The 27,377-nt window shown below is 43.0% G+C and overlaps 1 protein-coding gene across 1 annotated transcript in view; it reads left to right on the forward strand.

Annotated features, from left to right (window-relative positions):
• Nucleotides 1–27,133, forward strand: part of ATP9A (ATPase phospholipid transporting 9A (putative)) — a 63,485-nt gene extending 36,352 nt beyond the window's left edge. Inside the window, exons 15-28 of the mRNA XM_063349737.1 lie at nt 3,154–3,315; nt 9,138–9,230; nt 10,057–10,140; nt 11,002–11,172; nt 13,023–13,121; nt 13,398–13,487; nt 13,635–13,779; nt 14,539–14,603; nt 15,391–15,546; nt 16,933–16,997; nt 17,828–17,936; nt 19,205–19,262; nt 21,096–21,299; nt 22,423–27,133. Coding sequence (XP_063205807.1) covers nt 3,154–3,315; nt 9,138–9,230; nt 10,057–10,140; nt 11,002–11,172; nt 13,023–13,121; nt 13,398–13,487; nt 13,635–13,779; nt 14,539–14,603; nt 15,391–15,546; nt 16,933–16,997; nt 17,828–17,936; nt 19,205–19,262; nt 21,096–21,299; nt 22,423–22,559 — 1,638 coding nt within the window. The 3' untranslated portion in view covers nt 22,560–27,133. The remainder of the gene's footprint in view (nt 1–3,153; nt 3,316–9,137; nt 9,231–10,056; nt 10,141–11,001; nt 11,173–13,022; nt 13,122–13,397; nt 13,488–13,634; nt 13,780–14,538; nt 14,604–15,390; nt 15,547–16,932; nt 16,998–17,827; nt 17,937–19,204; nt 19,263–21,095; nt 21,300–22,422) is intronic.
• The last annotated feature ends 244 nt before the right edge of the window (nt 27,134–27,377 follow it).

Raw genomic sequence — 27,377 nt, forward strand, 5'->3', positions numbered from 1 at the left:
AGGATTTCCTAAATTTGTTTCCTGTGCACACTGCCATTTAGAAGTCTTGAAGTATCTTTATTCAGATATCGGTTACAGCCTTGGGGCTCTGCAAGCGTGTCAGTTGTAGCCATACAGTAACTAACAGGGGAAATGAAATAGATATAATCTGATCAGAGATAAGAGCGCCTGGGATTCCTGGGCAAACAGTCTTTAACCCTGACAACCCACCGCAGCTGCCAGGACATGAAAGGGTGCACCGATCAATTGGTTTCTGCCTGTTGTCTGTCTGCCTAGGCAACCCTAAATGGGACGTTTGTAGAGCAAGTCATGGCACAGAAGGATCAATTTGTCTCTTTAGAGTGAAATTTATTAGTCGATATCCACTTCAGTGGTGGCTTGGGTAATTTAATTGTCGGAAAGAGCAAAGTTTGGGGGATAGTGTGCTGAGCTGCTGTAGCTGCTCTGCTTTGTAATGCTCAGTTCTGTGTCCGACGTGGCCTGGATGGAGCCGCAGTCTCCTGGAGTGCGGTCAGGGACTGTACTGATTTCTCCTCATCACTCATCATGGGCTCTCTCGAAGGCCTATGAGGAGTTTCAAGCCTGCTTAAATTTCCTCGATTTAAGCTGATTTTGCATCTTGAATGTTTCTCATCTTTTTGCTCTGATGGAGAGCGCCTCCAGTTACTGTTTGGGTGGTGCAGAGTACAGCTCTCCCGTCTAGCACCGAGCTGGGAACACGCTCCCCGTCCCGGGCTGCCCAGACCCTGCCGAAGAGCCATCGGCGCTTTGTGTTGTCTGCCGGTGCCGTGGCACTTCCCAGGGGCCGGGACCATTGTGTTGCCTATTGAATGGGGACGGTAATTTCAATGCTTTTAGTACATCTGATAGGAACACTTCAAAATTATATCACTTTCCCTCTTGGTAATTATTCATTAAGTACTACAGAGGCTGGGAAGTGGCATGTTCAAAGGGGTCAGCCCCACTTCCCCTCCGGTGCTGAATGCGGTCCACCTGGAGGGCCATTAAGGGCCGACAGGACCCATGCCTGCTCAGAAGCAGCATGGAAAAGGGGGAATTTCTTTCATTACTCTTCCCCTTCCATTGACGTACCTTTTCATGGTCTCAGGGCCAGCCGAAGTGACTGGCCTTGCACAATGCGGTGCAGTTAGTTTGAAGCGCGTCATGTGCACGACGTAGCACCTCTTGACGTGCTCCTCGTACGTTTGTTCCTCTGCGCAGGGCTTTGCTTTTGGGAGGTTTAAATACCTTCTGGCACAGGATTTAAATGAGGCGCTGGCAGGGAAGGAGGGAGGAGGTGTTTGTGAAAGTAAGTCGCAAAGGAGATGCTTTAAAGAGCTGGGAGCAGAGATTTGTGTCTTCAACATTTGCAGTTTACCAACATGGGCAAATCAACAACCAGTGCTGCGCACGCTGAACGTCACATAACATCATGCTGCGAAAAATTCTCGATAATTATTTATTAACCAGAGTATCAGAAACCCAAGCTCCAAACTCCAAACAGTCTCTGCTCTGAGAGACTGTTAGGAAGATTATCTAACTGCACACTTTAATGCACTAAGGATGGCTTGAAGAAACTTTTGAAAAAGATAAGCTTGAAAGAGCCTTTGAGTTGTTGTAAGCTTTGTGAATGAGCCTGCAAAAACTTACTAATATTAAACCAAATATTGATTCAAATTGATTTAAAGGTCTTTCAAGGCAAAGCCAACTCAACTAATTTGTTTTTATCTGGCAATTTAAGACGACTTTATGAAAGAAAAATTTATTTTAGGTTGTCTCTTAAGCCTAATTGTGGATGAAAGGGAGCTGAGTTGACATAAGATTCTTCAGTTAGACCCAATTGAATCAATTCATGTAGTAAAAATTTGACTCAATGCAAGTATCTATAGGTTCCATTTTTATCTGTATCTCATGTATGTGGTTTCCCAAAATAAATTACATTTTTGTCTAAGGTATTTGTGGTCACTTAAGGCAATAAAGGCAGAACCTGAAAGGCACAAGGGATAATTAACCTTCAAGTCAGCAGCAACCACGTGCCCAGCAATCCCGTGCCTTTGAAAATGTCACCATAAAATACAGTATTTCGTGTCAGTTTGGAGAAAGTATCCCTTGATCCTTTCTGGAGGCCAGTGATACATGGGCTCATGTCAGCTGCTGCTCCCATCCGTTACTGCCAGGACAGCTTCTAGAGTTAAACGCCCGTATCTCAGCAGGCTCGGTCTTAGATGGATGTGTCAGCGGAGGTGGGGATTCCGGGGGGATCGAAAGGGAAGCAAAATGAAGGCTTTGGTCTTGTGTCGTGACTCTGGTTGTAATCTAGTGAAAGCTTGTAAGGAATTAAGCGTTGTGGGTCCTTAAATACTAGAAGCTGCAATCAAAATGATACTCAGAGAAGCTCAATTCAATGAGTTCTGCGGTGTGCCTTGAATAATCTGGGGTTTGTTTGGGGTTTTTTATTTTGTTTGTTCCAATGTTTGGGGAGAACGGGTTCTTCTCTGGTAATAAGTGTCTGTGACCCAGCCTTCAACCGTCTTGCTGATCAGTGCGGAGGCTGAAATTTGTTGATGAACTGTTACTACCAAAGCGATAGAGTATAACACAGCTCATTTTGTTTGTTTGCTTTTAAAATATGAATTTTTAATGCTCTGCATTAGTGTTTCTGGCTTTGATGCTGTAAATCCAGGGTGAATGCTTCGTTTTGAATTCTTGATTTCAAAAACAGCAAGCTGGGAAATAGCACATTCAAAAAGTGAGTGTTTGTAAAGAGATTTACCTGATGTGCCCAAGCAGAGGTTTGGGCACCCCAGGCCTGGGTTGGAGGGTATTTGTGCCTGCCCTTGCTGAAGGGTTGTCCTTCGGGACATGACAGTTGAAGGCAGGGAGCCGACCACCTCTTGCTGAGAGTCTGGGACAGCCGGGCAGCTGAATCAGACAGGAGCTGGGCTGCCCAAACTCCAAAAATACTGGAAGTAAGCTTCTAACTTTGGGAAGAGTCCACTAGAATGAGCTACATAGGAACACCCGTGTATATGAACAGATCCACTCTATAATACCATTAATGACTAATGAACTTCTTTGCAGCCCCCACCCGCTGTCCCCTCAGGGGAGGTATGGCGTGGGTTGGCCGCCCTCACCATGGCCTTCTCCTCTCAGGTGGCCCTGGTACAGTGGACGGAGAGTGTGGGTTTAACGCTGGTGGGCAGAGACCAGTCCTCCGTGCAGCTGAGGACACCGGGTGGCCACATCCTGAACTTCACCATCCTCCAGATCTTCCCCTTCACTTATGAGAGCAAGCGCATGGGGATAATTGTTCGGGTAAGTGGCATCGGGTAAGCTCTCATGTCTTTGTGTGTCTCTGGCTAACGCAACGTGAAACATATAAAACATTTGCTCTCAGCTGTGCTGTTCTTCCTGGCTGAGTTTTGCAGTCTCTCCTACCTCAGGCTATGAGCTGGTTCTCTGTTTTGAGCTAATAGCATCTCATTACCAGGTTTGTTTAGTGAGTCATCCTTTTCCTTGGCCATATTTGGCAGTAAGTGCAGTAGTGCCCTGAGACATCTTTAGTTTGATCTTTGGTCCCTTGTTCAAAATAACAAGGAGCCTAAGATTCCGTCTTCCTCCAGCCGCTCCTGCCCGCTCATATTCTTAAATCATCGTGTGCTCTGGTTGGGTTTCAGCCGTACACCTCCTGTCTGACACACCGGTTCCTGAAGGGCACCGCTGGGCGCAGTGTCAGGCTGGGGACGGGTGTGCAGCCAGTCCCTCAAGCAGCACTGCCACCAGCCATGAAAGCACGTCCTTGGCAGTGCAGTGGAGGCTCCAGGATGGTGCTGGGAAGGAAGAGGGAGCTCAAGCGTTTCCCTCCTACTGTGAAACTGAGGGCCCTGGGGATGCTGGAAAATGTTGGGAGGGAGTTTTTGCTATAAGCGCAAGGTGGAAGAGGACATAGGAGGGACTGGTGGAGCAGAAGAAGAGAGCTAAAATCTGAATGTTTTGGCTGTCTGTGGCCTCAACAGCTTTGATAATCAGCAGAGATGCCACTTTATCTCTCAGGTAAGGCAGCTGTTTCAGGAAATTTTTAAGCCAGCAAAAGAAGTAATCACAGTTACCCTGTACCCTGGGACCCAAGTTCTGTGTCCCCTCCCACAGTAGCTGACACAGCGAGGGGTAAGAGGAGCCCGGGTAAGGGCAGGACTGCTCTCTCCAGGGGAGCAGGCACTAGCAGCATCTCAGGGAAGCTGAGCTGACTTTGAAGCCTTGCTCTGTGTCCCTGGGGTTGTCTTTTCATCCATCCAAAAGCTCCTGCCCGTCCTGTCATGTCCATGGGGATCATGTTTGGGGGGAGCTATATGGTGGACTGGGGCAGTGAGTCAGCCCAGGTCACAAGTGCTTTTCCCCCTCGGGGTAAGCCAGGAGCAGGAACCCGAACAGGTTCACGGGTCCGGCTTGTACTGCATCTCCAGAACAGTTGTGGTGGTACAACAGGGGGTGATGGAGATGGCAGCAGATGGGGAGGAAGGAGGGGATCCTAGACCGATGCCACAAATAACTTTAGGATATTGTTAGAGGTATTGTGGAAGGGCTCCCCAGATCTCTGCCAGGCATCAAAACTCCTCTCAGACCCCATGGAAGTACAGCGGTGCAGGAGGAGGCACTTGTAGCTGCAGGGAACTGTGGAGATTTTCTTTTTTTTGCGCTGTAGCCCGCAGCCATGCTGAGAACACGGTGTCACGAAGAGGGTTTGAAAATAGCTAAGGTTAAGCCAAAAGGTGCATTTGTGCAAGTACCTTTATCATCAGCATCAGGCACTTCGCATGCTAAATATGTGCCCGGCTGAAATTGTACATATAACTTTGGTTCTATATACAAATACGATATAAGATCAGACTCTCAGAAAAAAATTACTTTAAAAAGAAAGAAGAAGAAAGTGTGGGTGTTAAAAACAGTTGAGATCAGTTGTCACCGTTATCATCAGTAGTTGTCAAGATAGTGCTAGAGAATCAATGTTAGTAAGATAAACCCAGCTATGGTAAGGCACTTCCATTTGCCTGCAAAGAAAACAAGGTGAAGCAGTTTGAATATTTCTTTTGTAGATAATTATAACATCCTTGTTATTTTTTACTGAGAGTACAGACAGATAATTGGTACCAGGAATCTAAAACATGAATATGAAACCTATAATCCAGGGCAAGATATGATTTGTTGTATCCTTTCATGGGATCTGCAGCTTTGTTATTTAGGGTAGGGAGAACAGGTAAGATTAATTTTTTTTTTTTCCCCTCCTTGTCCTTTGTGGTAAAACTGAGTTGCTGCATATTTATTTTGGGGTATCAAGAAATATCTGGTATCTGGGTGTAAAAATATCCTCTGCCTCATGTATTTTTTAATTACAACAGTAGGAGGAATAGGCTTTGGTTTTAGTTAGAAGCAGTTGGGACCAGTGTTGCACACACAGGCCTCTTCGACAGGAGATGAATTTGGTCTGCTTTATTGGCTGACATTTGGTAGCATGACAATTCTCAACTTCGTGTTGGTGTAAAATGGAGCAACACAGTGGTTGTATTCAACAGCAACAAATATTATGGAGAACTTCAGTATTCCTATTACCAAGAGATTTGGTCATAAAGATGAACTGTAATATGTGTGTATAATTATTTTCACAAACCCATGAAGGATTGAAAATTGTTAAAACTTATGCAGATGGCCGTATTTGCATTTCACACCTGAGTATTTTGGGCTTGGATCTCTTGTTCCTCAAGGAACTGCTTTTAAGTTCTGGATCACACGCCACAGTACAGTGTAGGGGGGAAAAAATTGTATTTCAAGTTGTTCCAGGATTTGGAATATTAAAACATGCCCAAGGGCAGGAATGTTCGTTGAAGTGGTCTGGTAGGCTGAGCTTGTACAAAGTAATCAGTGTGTTAAATCTGTGAATCTAGAGATCCGACTGAATGCATTTGAGAGTACACAGTCATCGGGGTTCCCATGAATGTCTCGTGCTGCGTGGGATAGCTGCAACAAGTATAGTGCATTATCTGTTTAGATACAGGAAGTGTGAATTCTTCAGGTTAATTATTTTTATAGTGAAAATGACATGGAGCCTTCAGGCCACCTTTTCAAGACCTAGAACAAAAATACTAGCAATAAGGGAGGGAGAACTAAACAGTCTCCCTCCCCATTGCTTACTGTAAGTGCAAACTTTTGGGGAGGTGCTCTTTTGTCAAAGGTATAAGAAGCAGGCTAACCATCGAAGCCAGGGTATACTTCAAGAAATTGTGTTTACATGCTTAGCAGAGAAGTGGATACCCTGACATTTTTTCATCTAAGTGGAAAGGAGTCCTCTTTTTTGTCTCTTATTTGAAGCTTATTCCTTTTAAATTAACTGTTATCTATATGCTCCCCCTTTAGGAAGAAGAAGGTTTCTTATTTTGCATTTCTGTATTTACAATATTGCTGCTGCCAAAACCAGCAAAACTCCCACTTGTGGTCAGTGGGAGTAACATCAGGCCCAGATCCTGATGGTAAATACTGTTAATAGAAGCACTGGCCCCTCTCTGTTGTGCTTGTTATTTATTTTGCATCAATTGAGCTGCTGCTAAGCCACTAAAACCGGCTCCCTGTATCCCCCCTATGCGGATGTAAGTTGTGAGCGGCACGTGCTGGCTCCCTGGGTATTACTTTGTCATGTTCCTTTATGCTCTAAAATAATATCTTCGAGCAGGGTTTTCATTTTCATTAAAAAAGAAAACAAGAAAAAACAGTTTATAAATAGGTAGTTTTCAAGTAGAATTGTCTTTTATTAAACATACATGTATGCATGTGTAAGCACTCTGCTTGGTTTTGATCCACAACTTACAAGGCGTTTACTACTTTGGTGTGTCTTCTAAAACTGAGCTGCTTGTTTAAAAAACAGAAATGAGGGAAAGTAGCGTGAGGTATCCAGAAGACCACAGATACAGTGGGCAGCCGGGGAGGGGAGGGAGAAGCTGCAGAATGAACCTGCACTCGGAATTGTAGTGAGTAGAGTTCAAATGGTAATATTTTCTCCTCAACTATACAGATATTGCCCATTCTTAGAAACTGCCTTTTTTTTTTCGGCTAGCGGGAGCCATTGCGACTGTCTTGCCAGGCTTCCTGTACAATCCGGGTATAGAGTTTCAGCAAGTGATTCATGCGTCCAGCCCAGTAAAGCTGTTACTGAAATCCTTGGCAGAGACGCCCATCTCCCCTGCTGGCCCTGTCCACTCTGGCTCCTATAAAAAGATCTCCTTCAACACGTAACTTTTAGTAAATAAAGTAGTAGTTAATATTGAAAACAAGTAGCAGATGTTGCCTCGTTTACGATATTTTTGCAATATCTGCTTGTTTACTTGTGATCGACTGTCATTTCTGTAGCTGATTATTACAGTTCTAAGAAGTCTTGTTCTACCAAAGCAGCCACTCTTCACCGTACTGTTTACTGACTTAATCTTCTTCTTGAAAGAAGGCCTGTTTGTTTGACCACAATATTTTCCATTCTTCTTTTTCTTTGCGTTGTTTTCCCCTTACCCATGTGGAATGATCTTTGTTGTAAAGCAAAGATAGTGCTATTGTCATATCTGGAATTGAAAGAAGCCTTTGAACCGTGGCCAGAGTCAGACCACGGTGGAAAAAGATGCCTCTCCAAAACAACATAACTGGCAAATCTCTGTGTAGATTTATAGTGTGATCTTACCATAATATGAGAACGCACTAACCTCCTATTGAACTCGGTGAGAGGAAATGACTAATGCAAGGAGATAGCTGATACAGTATTTATATTGGACAAAAAATCTAAACTATCTTAAGCCAGTTCTGCAGCACGGGAAGTGGAGTCTTTATTCAGTTTCCTACAGAGATGTTGTTAGACACTTTTTAATCAAATAATTTAATAGATAAACCTTTACCTTTGGCTACTGCCAAAAGCGTTGTGTTTTATTTAAGCAGATTCTAATTGTTTTGGTAGAGTGACAGACATTTTGCTTTGGGGATGCGGGGGTATCAGTATATGAAGGCTGCACGTTTCAGGACATTGAAAACCATGCTTAAGCTTGATTATAAGAATCTTCCTTGTGAATATCTTTGAGCTTGGCAAAAATGTTCAGTAAAGCAGCTTCATTATCCTTGGCTACTTCGTAATTTCCCTAGCAAAAATGCCTCTTTTATCTTCTTTGCATTTTTCATATGCACATCAGGTACTGCTTTTTTTCACTATGCAAGTAAATTCTCTTTCGCCAGTGCCGCAGGACATCAGGCTTTTACCTGCTGACTCAAACTCTTCATGCGGGAGAACCTTCACCACTAGTTTCTATAACTGCAGAACAGGTTGACACGTATATTAAATAGTATGAGGATGAAAAAGCGTCCACTGTGCTTTTCTTTCATTTCTTCTTTTCCTAAAGTACTTTTCCTCTTCGTTCTGTGTATTTCCAGACCTTCCTGGGTTTTTGGTTTTGCGTGTTAAGTTTATTTTCTTCCTATCCCTGGTGGCTGTCTTGGTTTACAGAGCAGTTTGTTCCTTACTCATTGTTTTGTCTCCTTTGAGGAAATTGCCAGGGTTTCCATTAGCTTGTAATACTAATAGCTGTGACCTCCTTAGATATCTGCCTGGTTAGAAGGGATTTTTTAATTTGTGGTAATGTATCAGATAAGGCAGGCAGCAATCTAACCTTTCAGTGGCAAGCATAAACTTTAATTATGCTTATGCCATATAATGTAACAGAGGGGGTAAATTAGAGTGATTTTTACTGTTAAGCTTCACGCATCTGTTTTACTGTTTCAGGTAAGTATGAAATAAATTTTCAAGGGTGAGGTCTAGAGGTTATTCCAAAGGCACATGCAGTCAGGATTGAGAGGTGTCTGCATGGAGATGCCGTGTTGCTGATTAAAAAGCTGATCATCCTTGTCTAAAGCGTTATTCTTGCTGCGAGTAACCAAGTTGCAATTGAATAGGCATCTCCTTTTGGCCCCAAGACAAGATGCTGAGCCAGATGGACCTTCAGCCTGACCCCGTGCATTTTTCTGACTGTTGTGTAGAAAACTCATCGCTTAGCTTGCTGAGGCCATCCCAAATATGCTGATAATCGCCCAACTTAGACTTTTCTGGGTTTTGTCTACAGGATGAATCAACAGGAGAGATCACCTTCTATATGAAGGGGGCTGATGTGGTGATGGCTGGGATCGTGCAATACAACGACTGGCTGGAAGAGGAGGTATGGGGCTGTCCCTCCTATGCGCGGAGGGTTTCTCGTGCTTGTCTCATTCCAGGGCAACGCGTGACTGTGGCAGAGTGGGCATAACTGCTAAAACATCTGCGAGACGGAAGGTCACTGATCATCTTGGCGGTTCATTGGATTAGACTTCAGCCATACATACATGCAGAAACAAGGAAGTCAGGTGGCAAATTCAACATAGTTAGTGCAGAATAAGTCCTGTAAATAAAATGGATTTTGCTCAAGACTGATTGCCACTCAAGATTACCAAACATGTCCTGGGCTTGATCCTGTGCTTGGGTTTATTTTAGACCGAAAGGTCTCATTTCAAAACTACATTTGGCAGCTTTGTACTGGGATACGTTTGTCAGGTTAGTAGTCATGTTGACAGAGAGTTCATAGCAGTAGCTTCAGTTACTGATTCTCCCCACCCCCAAACCCTGGTGTTCAAAGAAGTAATAATACCTTGGTCTTATTTTAAAGAGTTTATGGCCGAAGATGTGAAGTCTATAAATCAAAGGCTTGTGTCCTTTTGCTTAAAGACAGAGAAAATTAAATCAGTGGGGTTGTTTTTGCCACACAGGTGTAGCAGAGAGGACATTTTTGTTTCTGATCGCTGGGATAGATTACAAACTATTGTAGATCGCCTTTATTCCTCTCCGGTTTATCATGCATTTTATCAGATGTTATAGGCTCACTGGGGTTGCTCAAATGGGATGGTTATTTTCTTAACCGGCTATCTTACACTGCCATCTCTGCAATGCTGTGCATAAATCATCTTACTTGAGATGCAGTTTATGGTTTACAATGTGATATTTCTTTCCAGTGTGGTAACATGGCTCGGGAAGGCCTGAGGGTTCTTGTCGTAGCCAAGAAGTCTCTGACGGAAGAGCAGTATCAAGACTTTGAAGTAAGTTTTTATTTGTTTTTTTTCTTTGTTTTTAAACAAACAGTCACTGAAGTGATTCTCACAGACCTCTAGTGATAATGCTGCTTCTCATCTCCCTACTCCTTCTGCTAGAATTGTCATTCTTCAATGTCTTGCTGTTCTTTTAATCAAAGTGGCTTTTTAAGTGATATGTATGAAATTGGATCCCAGCCAGGACCCTCCAAAACAGTTCCTGAATCCTGCCTTACAATCTTTTGTGGTTATAAATTCTGCAAATATTCATCATTTGTGTGGGGAAATGTGTTGGCTTTTAACTTCCCTTGTTACATTCCAACATCCAGGGAAACTACAAACAACCGGAATATAACCCTGTCGGGCTTCATGGAAACGCGGGCTTCATGCTTGGGGTTTGTGAGATGGGTCGCTACACACAGCACTAATTTGCTTAGCCCAGGCAGGCAAAATGAGGAGGAGAACCGTTCGGTTAAATGCAGAGATGAGATAATGGAAATGCTTAGGATTCTCTACTGCCCTGTTTGTAGATGTGTTGGCTGCAGAAGCCGTGGTTAGACCTGTGGTGCGAGGAGAGCACTTCCAGGCTTTCTGCAGTGTCACTTCAGCAGCTGCTGTGCATTTGTGTGCACAAGGACACGCTGTGTGCCCGGCTGGCACAGGGCAGAGACAAAACAAAAACTTCCTGAAATATCTTCCACCTTACTCTGTAACATGCACCTCGTGTTTGTCAGCCATTGCAGGTGGCATCCCTGAATGACGGTTATCAGAGGGAGGTTAACTGGTTAACCCTCGTGCTGGTTAAGCCTGTATTCCACAAAATTGCAGGCTGGCTGTGTGTGACTGTGGCTGTGTCTGCTCTGTCCTCAGGCACGCTACGTCCAGGCGAAGCTAAGCGTGCACGACCGCTCCCTGAAGGTGGCCACAGTCATCGAGAGCCTGGAAATGGAGATGGAGCTGCTGTGTCTCACTGGCGTGGAGGATCAGCTGCAGACGGATGTCAGACCCACTCTGGAGACGCTGAGAAACGCTGGCATTAAGGTCTGCCTTACCTAATGTTACCCCTAGCAGGAACACGTACACCCTCTGGAGTGTGTGGCACTGTCCTACAAACAGTAAATTAAGACAGTCTGGGGGCCCTGTCAAGGTAAAAGTTTCACCAGGTGCCCTTTGCAAGTGGGAACAGTGGGGCTGGCTGATGCGTTTTAAGCGTTACTTTGGGAGCAGAACATGCTGGAAGTAGTAAATGTTAACGCGTGAAAGCATGTCACCTTCTGTGCTTTTCTTCCCCCAACGTGCTCTGGCGCCTTGTGCAGGGAGACCGAGTGCGTAGGCAGGAGAGTAGCTACAGGAGGCTTCTGGGCAATTGTTTCTTTCGGGTGGTCGCATGAAACAAGACAGGTTTGGGTGGGTTTGGTCTCTGGTGCACAAACTGCCGTGCTGGGGTTGGAGCAGCGGGCTGGGAATAGCCGTGTTTTCAGTGGCCACTAGAGGGGGCCTGAGCCAAGAGAATCGGGGACTGCGCAGGTTTTTTTTTCCAGCCTTCTGGTCTCCAGCATCTGAGACTGGGACAGGGAACCTTAGTTTATCTCTCTGAAAACTTGTCGGTCAGATCCTGGAATTGAAAAACTGGGGGGGGAATGGACTAAAAATTTGGATTTGTGCAAGAAAAATGGGTAAAAGGTTCTGCTTGTGGTTTCTCTGTTTTAAGTAACAAAGTGAGTGAAATATTGAGGCATCCGGTGAGTCCAAAGCAGGGCTGTGTGTTTGGGTGGAATTCAAGGCTTAGGACAGGCTTCCAAAAGTGCTTTCTGGTTGGAGCCATCCCTGTGAACAACAGGGGCTTCAGCAGAGAAGTGAGATGAGCAGAATCAGACAAAGCCCCTTGGCAGCACCGTGGCGTTCTCCCCCTGCGGCATAGTCTCCTATGCCAAAGCAGTTTCATTTTTTCTCTTCGCCTTGGCTGGAGTCGGTGTCGGGGTGTGGAGCGTGTCGTTGCACAGCGAGTGCGGCACTGCTGAGCACTCCTTGCAATGGTATGTTCGTTAGGGTATTGCATGCAAGAAGTAAATCAAGAGTGAAGGCAGTTTTGTAATTCATTACAGGGACCATCTTGTTAAGATCAAATCTTTTTCCAACCTCAGATTATTAAACAAATAAGTGAGTCTTTGTGTGTTTTTTGGGGGTTTGTTTTTTTTCTTAGTTTTGTTAAATATTCTTGGTCAGTGTCTTGAAAGAATAAAAACACCGGTGGAAAAAACAAAACAAACTCTGATGTATTTACACTGTTGAGGGAATTCCCTGCCAGATTATAATACGGTATTGCTGCTGATATTGCTTTCTAATGCCCCCTCCCCAGCACAAAATAAAAGGAGCAGTGTATATTTAAAAAAAAAAAGAAAAATATAAGAAAAAAAACAAAACCAACCCAACCAACTTAGTCTGTTCCAGATGCACACATCAGCAGTGAGCTAACCCCAGTTGCATCATCCACATTTCAGGCAGGGCCATGAGGGATCTTTCTGCAGCAAGGCCCTCTTATTTCAGCATAGGAGAAATAGCTGGGGTGGGACATATTAACACACGCATACACATTCTTTAGCTTGCATTTTGTGGGTTTATCAGCAGAATCTTGAAACATCGCAGGTGGGAAAAAATGTTATACATAGTTTGTAACTTCTTTTGTGTTTCGGCCTCTTTAAAAGTTCTGCTTTCTTTCATCGGTGAGAATTTTCTTGTATGTTTTAAAATAGGGATTTTTTAGAAAACTAATTTATATATGTATTCTAACAGTCCATTTATATGCCTGAACTGGCAGGCGGTACCTCTAGATGTCCTGCAGACGTGGTTGTTAAGTTCTGTATTTAATCCATTAAATATTTGGATTTTAGGTGTGGATGCTGACAGGGGATAAGTTAGAGACAGCCACATGTACAGCCAAGAACGCACATTTGGTGACACGGACACAGGACATCCATATATTCAGACTAGTGAGTAACACCCGCCTTCCCCTCTCTCAAGACTTGTTTGGGACCCCATATTCTGGGACAGGAGGGGTGCTGAGATCACAACTGTTTTCCAACAGTAGACACAGAATATTCTTATTCTTTTGACCCACGTTTCTATCCCCTGAGCCTTTGTTTACCTGTGTGCTCTGAATAACTCAGTGTGTTGCCCGTCCCTATTACTTTTACTCCGAGGCTCGTTTGTTTGCTTTTTCACCCCAATGAAGCAAACCCTTTGTCGGTTGCCATCTTTTTCCACAGGTGACTAACCGTGGAGAAGCCCATCTGGAGCTGAACGCCTTCCGCCGGAAACACGACTGCGCCCTTGTTATTTCTGGCGACTCGCTGGAGGTAGGCTCCAAACACCTCAGGCTGTTCAGGAACAGCCCCCAAACACTGTGCCTGAATTAGGATTTTTTTTTTTTTTTTTTTTTTTTTTTTGGAAAAGAAACTTTTGTAGCACAAACGTTGGTGACGCTTCTGATCTCTGTCAATTAGATGTGCCTGAAATTCTATGAGTATGAGTTCATGGAGCTGGCTTGCCAGTGCCCTGCCGTCGTGTGCTGCAGATGTGCTCCGACACAGAAGGCCCAGATTGTGCGATTGCTCCAGGAAAGGACCGGCAAACTCACCTGTGCAGTGGGTAAGGGACTGGTTAGGGAGAAGTGACCATGTAGGACAACAGGTAACAGGCACAAACTTGAACATAGGAAATTCCATTTCAACATGAGGAGGAACTTCTTTACTTTGAGGGTGGCAGAGCCCTGGCACAGGCTGCCCAGAGAGGTGGTGGAGTCTCCGTCTCCGGAGGCATTCCAAACCCGCCTGGATGCGTTCCTGTGCCACCTGCTCTGGGTGACCCTGCTCTGGCAGGGGGGTTGGACTGGATGATCTCCAGAGGTCCTTTCCAACGCCGACCATCCTGTGTGTGTGATTCTGTGTGTGTCTTTATTATTTCTTCTTTTGAGCAAACAGCCCGATGTCATCTCATAACACCTGGAAGTGCTGAGTTAGGAACAGTGGTTTTGCGGGATGATTGATAAGATAAAATATTGTATCTGGAAACTCCACTGAACAACTGCTCATAAATATTTGGGGTGATATCTTTCCCTGAACTTGATCAGATAAAGCGCCATTATTCATCTGTGAGCTTTATTGCAGCACTGTAGGTATAACGGTACACCTACAAGTCAAAGTGATCAGTAACTTGTGGGTCTATTAAAAACAAAACAAAACTTCTTAAAGAATTTAAATTCATTATTCCTGTTCAAAAGCCTGCTTTTGTTGATCGGGTTAAATGTTCCTTCTAATACTACAATCTGATGCAGATGCCTTTAGTGGGGTTGCAAATTGCCTCTGTTGCTTAACTACCGGTGTCGTTTTTCTGTGCTCTGATCTGCAGGTGATGGAGGGAATGATGTTAGCATGATTCAGGAGGCTGACTGTGGTGTTGGAGTTGAAGGAAAGGTGAGATTGCCTCGTGTTTAGTAAGAATTCGTATGGCAATTCAGGAGCTAGTTTGCAACTAACTTTTAAATGAATCCCCAGAAATTTGTGCAAGCAAATGAGAAGCTTCCACAAGAACAATCATCAGACCAACAGCCTTATCGTGAAAAATAATTTGGCTGTAAAGGAGACTACTGTTTAACAGGGTTCAAGTTCATTATTTCTTTCTTGGCAGATTCCCTGAATTTGGACCATCATGGTTAGTTTGGTGTTTTTTAATCATGCGTAGATGCTCTAAATGCTGGAGTTGTAATTACTCTGGTAAGATACACCCTACATGTACAATTAAAAGCTGGTTATATTAGTTTAGAAAGCAAACTCTGGGTTAGAGCTCTGGTTCCTGCATGTGGAGCTGCCTGGAATGACAAGACTGGATTTGGCGGCAGTGGAAAGGCTCTGCTTGCAGTGAGCCAAAACATTAAAATTGAGTGAACTTCTGAGACTGAAAATTTGTGTTCAGAACTGACTTGATACGAGTGTCACGTTAACGTGCGTGTTGTGAATCATAATCCAGAGAGTTGCTTGGAATTGGAGGCCAGGGTTCAAATGGGAATTCTCTTCATATTTTTGCTCTTTGCTTAAAAGCCACGGTGGAAGGCAGAAGTGCTGAGGTAATACTCTCCCCCACCTAATGCATTGCAAATTTTTTTGGAAATTCTGTCAGTAATAACTAAATAATAATATAATTTTTTGTTTCAAATAACGCTATGATCTCACTGTGATTTTACTTGCTTTTACTTCCTTACAGGAAGGAAAACAGGCATCACTTGCAGCCGATTTCTCTATCACTCAGTTTAAGCATCTGGGTCGTTTACTAATGGTGCATGGAAGGAACAGTTACAAACGGTCTGCAGCTCTCAGTCAGTTTGTAATCCACAGGAGCCTGTGCATCAGTACCATGCAGGTAAATGGGCTGCCATGGGGGCTTTTCCAATGGAGAGCTGAAAAAGCAAAATCAAAAAGTACAGGTTCTGTGTTTCATTTTAGACGCAACTGTTTCTTCTCCTGAAAAGTTGGAACTTAAAGCTGTTACTTTGATATGAAAAAACATAAGAAAGTTCCTGGTATTGGACAAACATCAGCAACTTTTCCAAAATTGGGCAAACAATATTCAACCTTAGAAATGACTGCTTTCACACAGTGTGTCATCGCTGTTATTTAGTAATGCTAGGAAATACTGAAAATCTGAAGCAGGGCAATATTCTCAAGGCCTCTGCTGAGTAAGCGTGCTTATTTTCGGGTGTGTTTTAACTTCAGTCTCACTATTTGAAGGCCTTTCTTAGGCAACTGAGGAGGACCTGGCTCAGACCCTGAAGGAAAGGTTACCGAAAGCTCAGTTGGGCGTGCTGTGGAGTGTTCACAGGAGCCGTGCCGCAAAGGCTGCTGAAGCACGTATTAACCTTCCCAAGCACTCAGCAGCTCGCCGCAGCAACGTGGAGGTGGTCTGTTCCTCTCCGTTTCAAAAGGAACCTTAGAAACAGATTTGGTATTCACCAAATTGACATTGTTCGTGTGTGCTGAGCCTCAGTGTAACAAAAATGCAGTTGCCAGTTGGCAGGAAGTGTTGAAAGAGATTTTATGAGTTCACGAGCCAAATTCCGTTCTTAGCTGTGGTGACTTGAGTGAAAGTTACAGTTAAGGACAGAGGTTACTATTTGGGAGTTGCATTTCCATGCTATAGCGTACTGACATATTCCTTAAAAATACTAGGGTTTTTGTTAAGTAAAATACTTAATATTTTTGGGAAGGCTGATGATTCTCCCCTCTCCTCTTTTTAGAGGAGAGGGATGCATAGAGACAAAAGGTTAAAACTCAGGGGACAGTCCAGCTCAGTCTGCGGCTAAAAACAAGAACAGAAAACAAACCCCATAACTTCTGACAGAAGAAAAATTTATCTGGAACACTTTGGAGTTTGTATTAGTGAGCGTTTACTCTTTACATTGGGAAGGCATCATCAAGGCATAAATAAGTGTGCACCTGTCCTTCACAACATCTGGATGACTTTGATCAAACCAGTGGGCTTTGGAGGAAACTCTTTATGTTCTTTTCTCTGGAATTACATTACAAAAACTTTTCCAAGTCCAGCTCTCCAGTGTTTGCTATTAAACATAGCTTTCATCCAAGGTTTGCGTAGGAATAAAAAGGGTTGATATTACATTCTTCTGTCTTCATTTCAGGAATTTGGAGAACCCACTGCAAGTATGTTCCAGTTTGAACAGAGTCTATTTTTAAGCTGTTAGTTTTACTGCAGTACCTATCGCCTGAAAAGCTTATTTCTTTTCTTTTCTAGGCTGTTTTCTCATCGGTATTTTACTTCGCTTCAGTTCCTCTCTACCAAGGCTTTCTCATCATTGGGTAAGAGCTCACATTTTACTAATAGTGTGGAAAACCTGTGCCTAATGAATAGATTTGAGCTAATTAACACGCAAGGCATGCGCATCTCCACTCTGCATGTTTCACAACACTGCTTCAGAAGATGGTTGTGATCTGTGTCCCCTTTCTGTTCCTCTGCACTGAGCAAAGCCACCAAGGCAGCACACGTCCTTCTAGAAGCCTTTCCGAAAGGACAGTTTGTCACACTCAAAACACGAGAAGCAAGCCGTCCTCCAGGAAGCGCTCCTTCGATCCTAGTAAAAAGCAGAGGGACAGTCGTTGTGCTCCGGTGCCTGCACAGCACTGACAGCCAGTGCCCAGCTCCTGACAGCATCAGAAAGGGGGGACAACCCAACCTCTTAACAGAAGGAATCAGTTCCTGCCTAAAATATCCTGGGACTACACTTCCCCATGACTTTATAGGCTTTTGAGTGCATAATTAAAAAAAAACCAAACAAACAGCAAATTCATCTCCACTGCCTCCTGATGCAAACAGGATCAAGCCTGAACTGCAGAGCAAACTTTGGGGTGGAGACAGGTCTGTCCTTGGCTCCATTAATAACCCTATAACACCGGTTGCAATACTTGAACCAGTCATCTGTGTATGAGTGTTTCTAATCAAAAGCCATTCAAAAAGCAAATCCTGCAGGTTTTTCCTACATGCAAAACTCTGGCGTGTTCCATTTGTGAGTTTTTATAATACTTACGTCATTTGGCACTTCAAGAATACTGTATTTCCTTTCTGAAGACTAGCATTTCTGTTTGCTCATCTACACCTTAGATAATTTACTGGTCTTCTACCTTCTTCCCAGCTATTCCACAATCTACACGATGTTTCCAGTGTTTTCTCTAGTCCTGGACAAGGATGTTAAATCTGAAGTTGCAATGTTGTACCCAGAGCTCTACAAAGATCTTCTTAAGGTATGTGAGACTCCTGTTTGTCTGTTACGGTTTAAGGCAAGATCCCTGTCTTGATTCAAAACTCTCTAAATGTGTAAAGTCAAATATATTATCAGTAGATACAGAACTTTATCATGCATTTTCAAGCAAAATTGTTTTAAAGGCAAATTTGTATTAACAGATACAACCAGATTTCCTGGCAGTTTGTTATTGAATGCTACATGAAATGCAATTTATTAAAAACGGCTGGGGAAATAGAAGTTCCATTATGTGGGAAATTCTAAGGATTTAATATTACCAATTTGTTCCAAAATAAAGGGGAAAGAGAAATTGTCGGGGATTTGGCACTATCCTGAAGCCAGAAAAGGGGATGGGGGAAGGGATATGCTCATTTTACGAAGGGAGGAGGTTATCACATAGTTTCTTGAATAGAAATTTGCCTTGAGGGTGATCTGAAGGGACCTAAAGGTTTGGTTGCTGTGCTGTTTTTCTAGTGTTTTCTTGACAAAGAAAACTATTTTATGTTTACCATAGAAATATCGGGAAGGTAAATCTTGTCTTAGGTTCTTTTTTTTTTTTTTTTTCCTGGAAAATTTTTTGAATAACTGGGGTACGGAGACTGAGAACATCTTTCTTAATTGAAGGAAAGGGTGGACTGAGTCTTCAACAGATCCTTTCCCTCAAGGATTTCTGTTAAACAGATACTCTCAGAAGCAAAGCCTGTTTTTCCAACAGCCTGAATAAGTCTCCATCTGGTTTCACTTGTATGTTGTCTCTTATGTCATAAACCACTAATTCTCCAACCATCCTTAGGCCTGGTCTAAACATAGGGGGGTTTTTGTACTGGTATAGCTGCGTTGGCTGGAGATGCTTTTATTAAAACCTATCCGCCTTCAATATGATGGTGATTTGTGTGTGTGTGTCTAGAAATATAATATTAATATATTCATATATATGTGTATACACACATCCTATATTTCACAGTACAGTGACTAAACTCGTGAGACATCTTTGCGTTGAATTAATCTCGTGTGCAGTAAGGAGGAGGCTGTACTGTCCTGTGCAAGCAGTGAGCTTCCACAGTCCCAGGCCTCCTTCGTGCATCAGGAAAAATGAGAATAAAAAGACAGTACCTCAGGGTTGGTTGATTTGTTTTGTTTTATTTCCAAATCACCTTTAAATTCTCTTTTATTAATTGCTGGGTGGATCTGTAAGTGAATGTTTATAAAAGAAAACCCAACTGAGCTTTGTCTTTTTTTTTTTTTTTTTCTTTCTTCCCCCTCCCTTAGGGACGACCGTTATCATACAAAACATTTTTAATATGGGTCTTAATAAGCATCTATCAAGGTAAGAAATTACCTTCTGCTTGTGCCTTTGGATGCTTTAATGAGTACAGAATATCTGTTTGTATTGCAGGAAGTTAAGTAAGGCACGAAGTGAATTTAGCAATGCATCCTTGGGATAATGAATAAATATTTTTTTTTTGTCTTGGAAAATGTTGGCAGCACTACCAAAGGAAGAAATTATCTGAAACTAAATATTGGCAGCAACTGGTCAGCCCCATTGTAGGCAATGATGTAGAAGTTCAAAGCGTTGTGCCTCTTCCCATTGGGCCCATCCTTTGTAATTTTGTGGCAGTTCCTTTCAGTGCTTTAATTGCTCCATCTGTAAAGCAGAATTTGTATTTTATCTAAACCCTGTCTATTAGAAGTGGCAGTAGTTCTGGTTACTTCGTAGCCGTCTGTAATGAAGCTCTGGTTCTTGATCATATCCCATACACTCTAATCAGGCTGCTAAAACAGTTAAGCAAATGCCTTAATTAAAATGCTTCTGTTTTCCAAAACTGGAGGTAGTAATTGGGGTATATGTCTAAGAAGATCTTTTCTTTCAGTTTGCCTTTCTTTTATCAAGTAACCTTAAACTGAAATAGTTTCTATAAGTGTTAATCAGGGAATCCTGGAAAACATGTAAATAACATGGAGCTATAAAGCTAAAATGGCAATATGATACTGTAACAAAATTTCTTGTTTTCCAACAAGACTCCTTTATCAACGAGAGTCAGAATAAATGTGCCAAAATAAGCAGCTAATTCCTACTGATTAATTGGTATTACCATCCTCATTAGGGAGTGAAACCAAGAATATAAAAGCTCTTTTGGCATTATCTTCTGAAGTCTAATATGGTAGAACCCCATGGTAGGGATAATGGCACTTCTGATGCTGTACGGCTATGATGGCAAAGCCAAGGCATTTATAGAAAATTCACAAGTGGTGGAAAGCGAGAGCCAGAGGGTGATGCATTGAGGGAAAGATTTCTTATTGAGCTAAGACCACTATCTGGTTACAATATTTGGTTAAAGTGACTTCACTTCTGATGTGCTAAATAACTAGAAAACAGCAGGCCAAACAATTGGGCTAGTTGCTAGCAGAGATGAACCTGACTGAGAACTTGAGCAGTCCTAAATTTTGGAAAGTTCACAGCTGGATTTGAACTTTGTGGCTCGAGCTCTAGTCACTTGCAGGTTTTCCCTTCCGAAACTAGCCTAGTGTGATGGATGTTGGTGAGGATTACTCATGCTGCTAACATGAGTTATTTGTGCAGGTGGCCGTGCGGGTCCTTGTGAGCGTTCCCTGGCTAGCCAGAATGGGAGTACGAAACAATGCATCATTAGCAGTGCTTTAATGTGTGCTCCTTTTTAGGAGGAAGTGTAAAGGGGAGAGAACTTGGCCAAAGTAGTGCAAAGAGAGTCTAACTTGTATCCACTGAGCTTTTCAACACCTTACTTCCATCTGGGCACTGAGGCAATGCAGTAGGTTTTAGAAGTATTTGGTATCTTTTAGCTTCTGAGTAGTGACCAACTGCTTTCTGGGAGGATAGAGTTTCATGATGTTAGAAATCTCCAGTTGCCAAAATAGCGTGTATTAATTTCCTATCTCCGTGTGTCTATGAATATGATAGACTGTTATAAAAGTCTGGGCACCCCTGCTGTAACTTTTCCCTGTCTTCTCATCGGTTCTGTCTCCTAAATAGTAACTGATTCATTGTCATTACGTTCATCAGGCTTCATGAAAAACATTCTCACGGCACGACTATTTTTCAGCCTTTCCAAGACGTAGGGGTGGGTTTTAGAGCTTAGACTGATGTTTGAGTAAAACACCCAAATGTTCCATTCCTTTGCAGGTAGCATCATCATGTATGGAGCACTTCTCCTCTTTGAATCCGAATTTGTCCACATTGTTGCCATTTCCTTCACATCCTTGATTCTCACCGAGTTACTGATGGTGGCATTGACGATCCAGACGTGGCACTGGCTCATGATAGTGGCTGAGCTGCTTAGTCTCTCCTGCTACATAGCTTCTCTGGTCTTCTTACATGAGTTTATTGGTAAGGTTAAATGCCTTTTCTCCAGTCATTTCGTTTACGACCTGAATAGGAACAGGACTATAAAGAGCTGAATTGAGCTTAAAGGCTGTTGATGAAGCCAACAATAATTATAATGGCAGTGGTTCTGACCAGAATAAGCTCTATTTGCTTTGAAGGCACTTGAAAGGTATTTTATGGTTCCTTCTCCTAGCAAAGTGCTAGAGGAGATAAAGGAGGTCAGTAGACTGTGTGCTGCCCAGTGAATTTCATACGTACTGTCAGAGCTCCACCACGTATCAGCTGTCATATGTAACAGTGGTCTTTGCTTCCATATGGGAACTGAACCTGAGACTATGGATTGAAGCCTCTGTTGTTGGTTTGAAAGATTTCAGCTTTTAACTGGGTAAAGGAGCTGCCTCCTAAAACTTACCTTATTTTATGTGCTTCACTGGGGCCCTTCTCTTCTGAGTTTGGTTGTTGGAGGTTTTTTACTCGCCTGAAACAGCAAATTCTTTTCCCTGGCTAAAGGAAAAAGGGTGAGGAATTCCAGATTCCGTCAGTAGCTGTTTAGTTGCAAATACCAGATCCGTAGGGTTTGTTCCAGTTTTTGTTTGGGAACCACAAGGTGTCACTACTTCTTCCATAAAGCTCTTTGGTAGCTCTGAAGACAATGAAGATAACTTCCCAGTGGGTTAGATCCATATCTCTTGCATCTGGGTACACCAGCTCCATTTTGAACAATGCTCCCAACTATTTTTGGACTGATTCTGAGGTATTAGCACTGAGTCGAGAGATGCATTTGCTGGACTACCAGCAAAGTAGCGGCGGGCAGCGCCCAGAGTCAGAAGACAAGTAGTCCGTTTACGGGAAGCTTAGTATTGCCAGGAGACGGATGCCCCTGTTTCAGACGGGGTATGTATAGGTGCTTGCCTGTGAGGAGTTGCACGCCTTGATGAAAAGTGCTGTTCAGGAAGCTGTATCTTTTGTGGAAGAGAAGGGCAGAAGGGATTGTATGAGCTTTGAATTTGCATGTGGAAGAGGTGAGGCTGTTTAAGACGCATTGGCAGATTGAATTGCTTTTCTGCACCTCTTCCAAGAACGTACTTCCTGTCATCATTGACTCCATGCTGTTTCCTTTTTACAGATGTTTACTTCATTGCAACTTTGTCGTTCTTGTGGAAAGTCACCGTCATCACTCTGGTGAGCTGCCTTCCCCTCTATGTCCTGAAGTACCTGAGACGAAGGTTTTCTCCGCCAAGCTATTCGAAGCTCACATCCTAGGGCTGCTCTCCTTGCACACCGGAGACAAACATTGCACATGGCTGAGAGACAAAATCATGTAGTTGTTACTATAACGAATACGTCTGATATTTGCATAAGGATCATGTGGTAATCTCTATTACATGCTGCTTTATTGAAAAAGACTTCAAAACTGCCGTGAATGGAAACCTAATGATAAAAAGGAGTTTTTTGGAGGGCAGAGGCACTTGTTAGTTCATCCAGTTTTTGTCCCTCTTGTTCAACTTAGCTGGGGTCAAATGCGTGTAACTGTGATGACGATGGGTTTCTCCTGCATGGTTAAAAGTATCTGAAAGCTGCTAACTGACCTTGGAATTTACATTTGGCAAATTTAAGTTACTTTTTTTAAGTATCTGTGCTGTTCCTTGCATTGTGTTATGTTGTTTTATAGTATTTATCTTTTTGATTCAAGTAGTTACATTTGTTTTTTACATCTTGGAAATCCCTTAATGTAGGTGATGCACTGTACTGCTGACAGCTGATTCCTGATTTATGGCATGCCGTTTCCATAACGGGGCTCCAGCATGTCAGATCTACACACACTTGAGAATCTGAACGTGTTTGAGATTTTTCTTCAGTTGAAATGTGGTCAGTCACCCTAGTGATTTTGGAGGTATCCAACCATTGATAAATACAGAGAAATGTAGTCTGAAATGGAGAAATTCAATTTTGTTTAGTTTTTGTGCTTCCTGTTACAAGAAGCTGGTGACATAATAGCTTTACTCTGTATTTATTTGTGTAGGAGAAAATTATCTAAACTAAAGCAAATCCTCTTTGGAAAAGAAATTTGCAGTTGATCAGACTTGAAATGTGTCGACAACGTGAGAAGAGACTCGTACTGTTCTGCAGACAATGTGGCAGACGTGTCTTGAATCCTTGGAGACTGAAAGGAAAGGTCACAGAGCTGCTACTCCTCACAGCTACACGAAATCTGTTTCCTGTTAGGGTGAAACTGCGAAGATGAGCTGCAAATAAGCTGAGGCACTCCTAGGTGGATGTTGTTGATGACACGCTCCCTGCAGAGAGGCAGTTTTTGCGAACCTCGCACTTGCTTTGCTCTGAAAACCAAACCTGAATCACAGAGGCAGGAGTGGGGTTCGTACGAAGGTGCTAGGCTCGTGTGCAGAGCAAATTTACTTACTGATTTTTAATTTTCAAAAATTAAACTCAATGAGTTCTGGTTTTATAGTAAGGATTGGCCCACACTATAACACTGTGAGGAGGGCAACTTAGTCTGCTCAGGAGAATGGCGGAGAGTTATGGGAACCTTTTACCGTTGGGTCCGTGTATCAAACATGGATGAGCTTTTCATGGCAGCCACCCTCATCTAATGGCTGTTTAGTCTGTGCTAAATTAGTTGCTTGCTGTCTCGTTCCCACATCATAAAAACCACCGTCAGAGCTGGCACTGCTTGGCGCTGTTGTTGGTCGTCTGCGTGGAGGGACCGGGAATGGCGAGCCCAGAGCCTGAGCTCCCTTCTCCTCTCTCAAGGCAGCCCTTCCAGGTCAGGGCAACCACGCTGGACTGAGGAGCAGAAGCTCCCTGGTCATCTCTGTGCCATGCTGAACCTCTTTAATGGACTGCCAGCTTCTGGTGCCATTGCTACAGGCGTTCCATTGTCGCAAGGAGCACAATTAAAACAGCATTAAAAGGTCTGGTGTGAAAATGGGAGTGTTGTTTTAAAAGGAGAGCCGGAGTCTGTGTTGACCCATAGTGGTACGTCTTGAATTTTCAAATCTAAGATAGCCGTGGCTTGTGTGGTTGATGTGTGGTAATTGCCCCAGGGAAAGTTTTGCACAACCTGACCTGCCTTCCGTGCTCTCAGTTCCTGTGAGTAAATAGCAGAGAGGAGGAGATGCAAGTTCCAGAAGACTTAGAGAAAAATTGGATGTGCTTCGTAATGCATGTGGCTCGGGGTGAGAGGAAAGTGCAAGTCCGTATGACCTTGTTATTTCATGTGGGGGGAACTCTCTTAATTTAGAACATTATGTTTCAGAATCCTTCAGGAGTAAGAACAGCAAATTCTATTTAATCGAATTCGCTGGGTTTTCTTCTGTTCCAGCCTTCTGATTAGGCTCTTGTCTGAAGTCCTGATACATAGCGATCGCCGTCAGAAACAACCTACTGGCTAAGGAAAGCTAATTCTCAGTATTCACCTTTTCATAATATTTTGAAAAAATTGCCTTCTTTCTCCCCTTCTCTTCTATTTTTTTTTTCCTAAAAATAATAATGATTTATTTCTACCTTTTTGACACACATGTTTGTGTTGGGAAAGTCCAGCGCTTCTCAGTGCTTTGTCTCACAGAGGAAAAGCAGTGCCTGAACAGCCCATTCACGGGGAATTGGCCAACAGCCTTTTGTGAATTGTGCCACTTTGCCAGAAAGATATTTAACGTTGTCTTTATCGTGACTTGCTACAGCTCCCGGCGAGTGTTGGCCATGCAGGTGTCACCCAGTCAGCACTTGGCTTAAGGAGACTTAAATACAAGAATCAAGAATTTCTTTTGGCGACTTCTTGTGGCTGAGAAGTCACGTCCCTCTTGTCTGTTGGCAAACACATCGCAGTACACGTCTTCGTAAAGCCCTGTCCCTGTCTCGTGTGTGTTAGTAGTTAAATGTCCTGCAAGAATAACAGTGCCATGCTACTGTATGTAAATATATGAGACGTATATATGGTAGAATTCACTGTTTCCTGAAGTCAATACAGTTTACACTGAGTGGACCATATTTGCAAAATATTAGCTTACACCAAGAAAGGGAGTGAATTGTGATTTCGGTTATATTTATTGAGTCCTAACTTTAATAAGGAACACGTATTTAGTGGAATTGATAGTAATCTGTAGCTGTGTTTTGGAGTGCAAATTATATTCCTTTGCAGCTAGTTATTTTGCACAAGGTTGTAAATCCAGGAAGTAATTTCTGTCTGGGTATACACTGCGTTTTTTTAAAGCAGTCAGAAAATTAAAACTGCCATCTAACAAACAGCAGGAAAGAGGAATGATTGTTGTATTTTTCAAGTTTAGCACTTTATGTCTGCAATCTATTTCTCTTAAGTTATTTAAAAAAATGTTTTTAAAAGCAAAGTTTAATACATATGTTCATACTTACTGTACATTTGAATAAATGGATTCTCTGCTGGAAATTTAATTTAGTCTTTTTCCTCTAGTATGCTCATAATTTGTGCTTATTGGGAGCGAAGCATTGTTTTCTTCTTCTATGTAGTATCTTGTTTGTAGCCTTACTTCGTGTTCTTCCTATTCCCGTCTTTTGGTCTGGTTTCTGTACCGTAGCAGTTCATATAACTCGTGCGCTTTGGGGCCGTGCTGGGAGCGGTGCTGTGGGGTAGCGGTGTGTGTCTCACGGTGTGCTCCTGCTTCCCGGGGCTGCTTTAGGGAAGCCAACGCTCTGTGCTGTGCTGCTGCGGTGGTTAGTTAACGTGGGGGCTTTGTGACACGCACTGTTCTCTTCTTGCATCTCCGCAGTAATTCCATGTTCGGTTTTCTTTTTTCTGTAACTCTATATTTGTTTCCTCCATAGAGCTCGTCCTGTTCATCTCTGCAAACACTTGTTTTGCTCTGCTGGTAGCGCAATTGAAACGAAACATTCTTTATTCAGCAGCAGCAGCTTAAATCTGTGCAGGGTCTTATCAGAGCTGGGCTGGGGAGTGACGAGTGACAGCCCTGGTGGCCCCTCGGTGTTGGGAGCTACGTGCTGAGAGCTGCAGCTGTGGCTGGACCAAACTGAGCGGCACCAAAGGCGTTGTTTTTCTGTGGTCTACTGAACTATCACAATTAAACGCCGTAACAACCTCTCTCGTCCTCTGCAACTGCTGAGGAGGATTTTGCTGTAGTTGAGCTGAGTTTGTGAGGGAGCCCCAGAGAATTGGATGTGTGAATCCCTAAAGCTTGTCTTTTGGCTTTTATCTTTTGAAGAAAGCTGCTGCACCACCTGATGCATCCTAAACCCTTGGTTTGCACCAGCAGTGCTCTGAACCAGGTATGTGGACTACGATAGCGAGCAGCTCACCGTCACGAGTTCTTTGCACACAACTGTTCGGATGGGGTTTGACTCATCTCCACAGTTGCTGGGGCCGGTCCAGTGCCCGCTAAAATCTTCAGCGTGAGCAACTTGGGCTCTCTTGCTTTTTATTTATTATTAGCTATTTCATAATTGATAAGCTCTTTGATTTGCATGAAATCCTGGGTTCTACAGCTTTGCCAATATGGTCCATTACTACTGCCTACTACAACTTGTGTACTTATATGCCTTTGAGAACATTTTTAATTGTTAAAATTGTTAAAAAAAATAATGTTAATTTAATTTTTAATTGGGGAAATGGATTCTGGTGTCAAAATGATATTTACTGTGATGCCGATGTTTTGTACCTGTCATCTAGTTAAACAACGTGTAAATACTCTTGATTGAAAAGAAATACGAATGCAAATCATTTATTGTTCTGTGGAGTTACATGTTGCAGATGTGTAAAAACTTAAAAGGGAATGTTGTAAAACAAGGTGGAAAAATAAATTTTATGCAACTTCTTTACTTCATCCATATGTACTGTGTATGATGCGCCTGAGTTAGTCCTGGCATGATGAGTCCAAGATGTGCTTTGGCAGTTGTAAGTGCGGAGGTTAAGTTGTGTTGTGGCCCTTTAACTTCTCTGTGTGGGAAATGCGTATCTGAGACACGGTCAGTACTTTCTGCTGATCGGTGTAGACCTGCTTCGTTAATGTCTTTGTTATAAATGGTTTTTTAATTGTCTTAACAGGAGGGGTTTTTTTGGTGGAGGTGGACGAC

The sequence above is a fragment of the Chroicocephalus ridibundus genome, chromosome 12 (assembly GCF_963924245.1).
Source record: "Chroicocephalus ridibundus chromosome 12, bChrRid1.1, whole genome shotgun sequence".
NCBI classification, from domain to species: domain Eukaryota; kingdom Metazoa; phylum Chordata; class Aves; order Charadriiformes; family Laridae; genus Chroicocephalus; species Chroicocephalus ridibundus.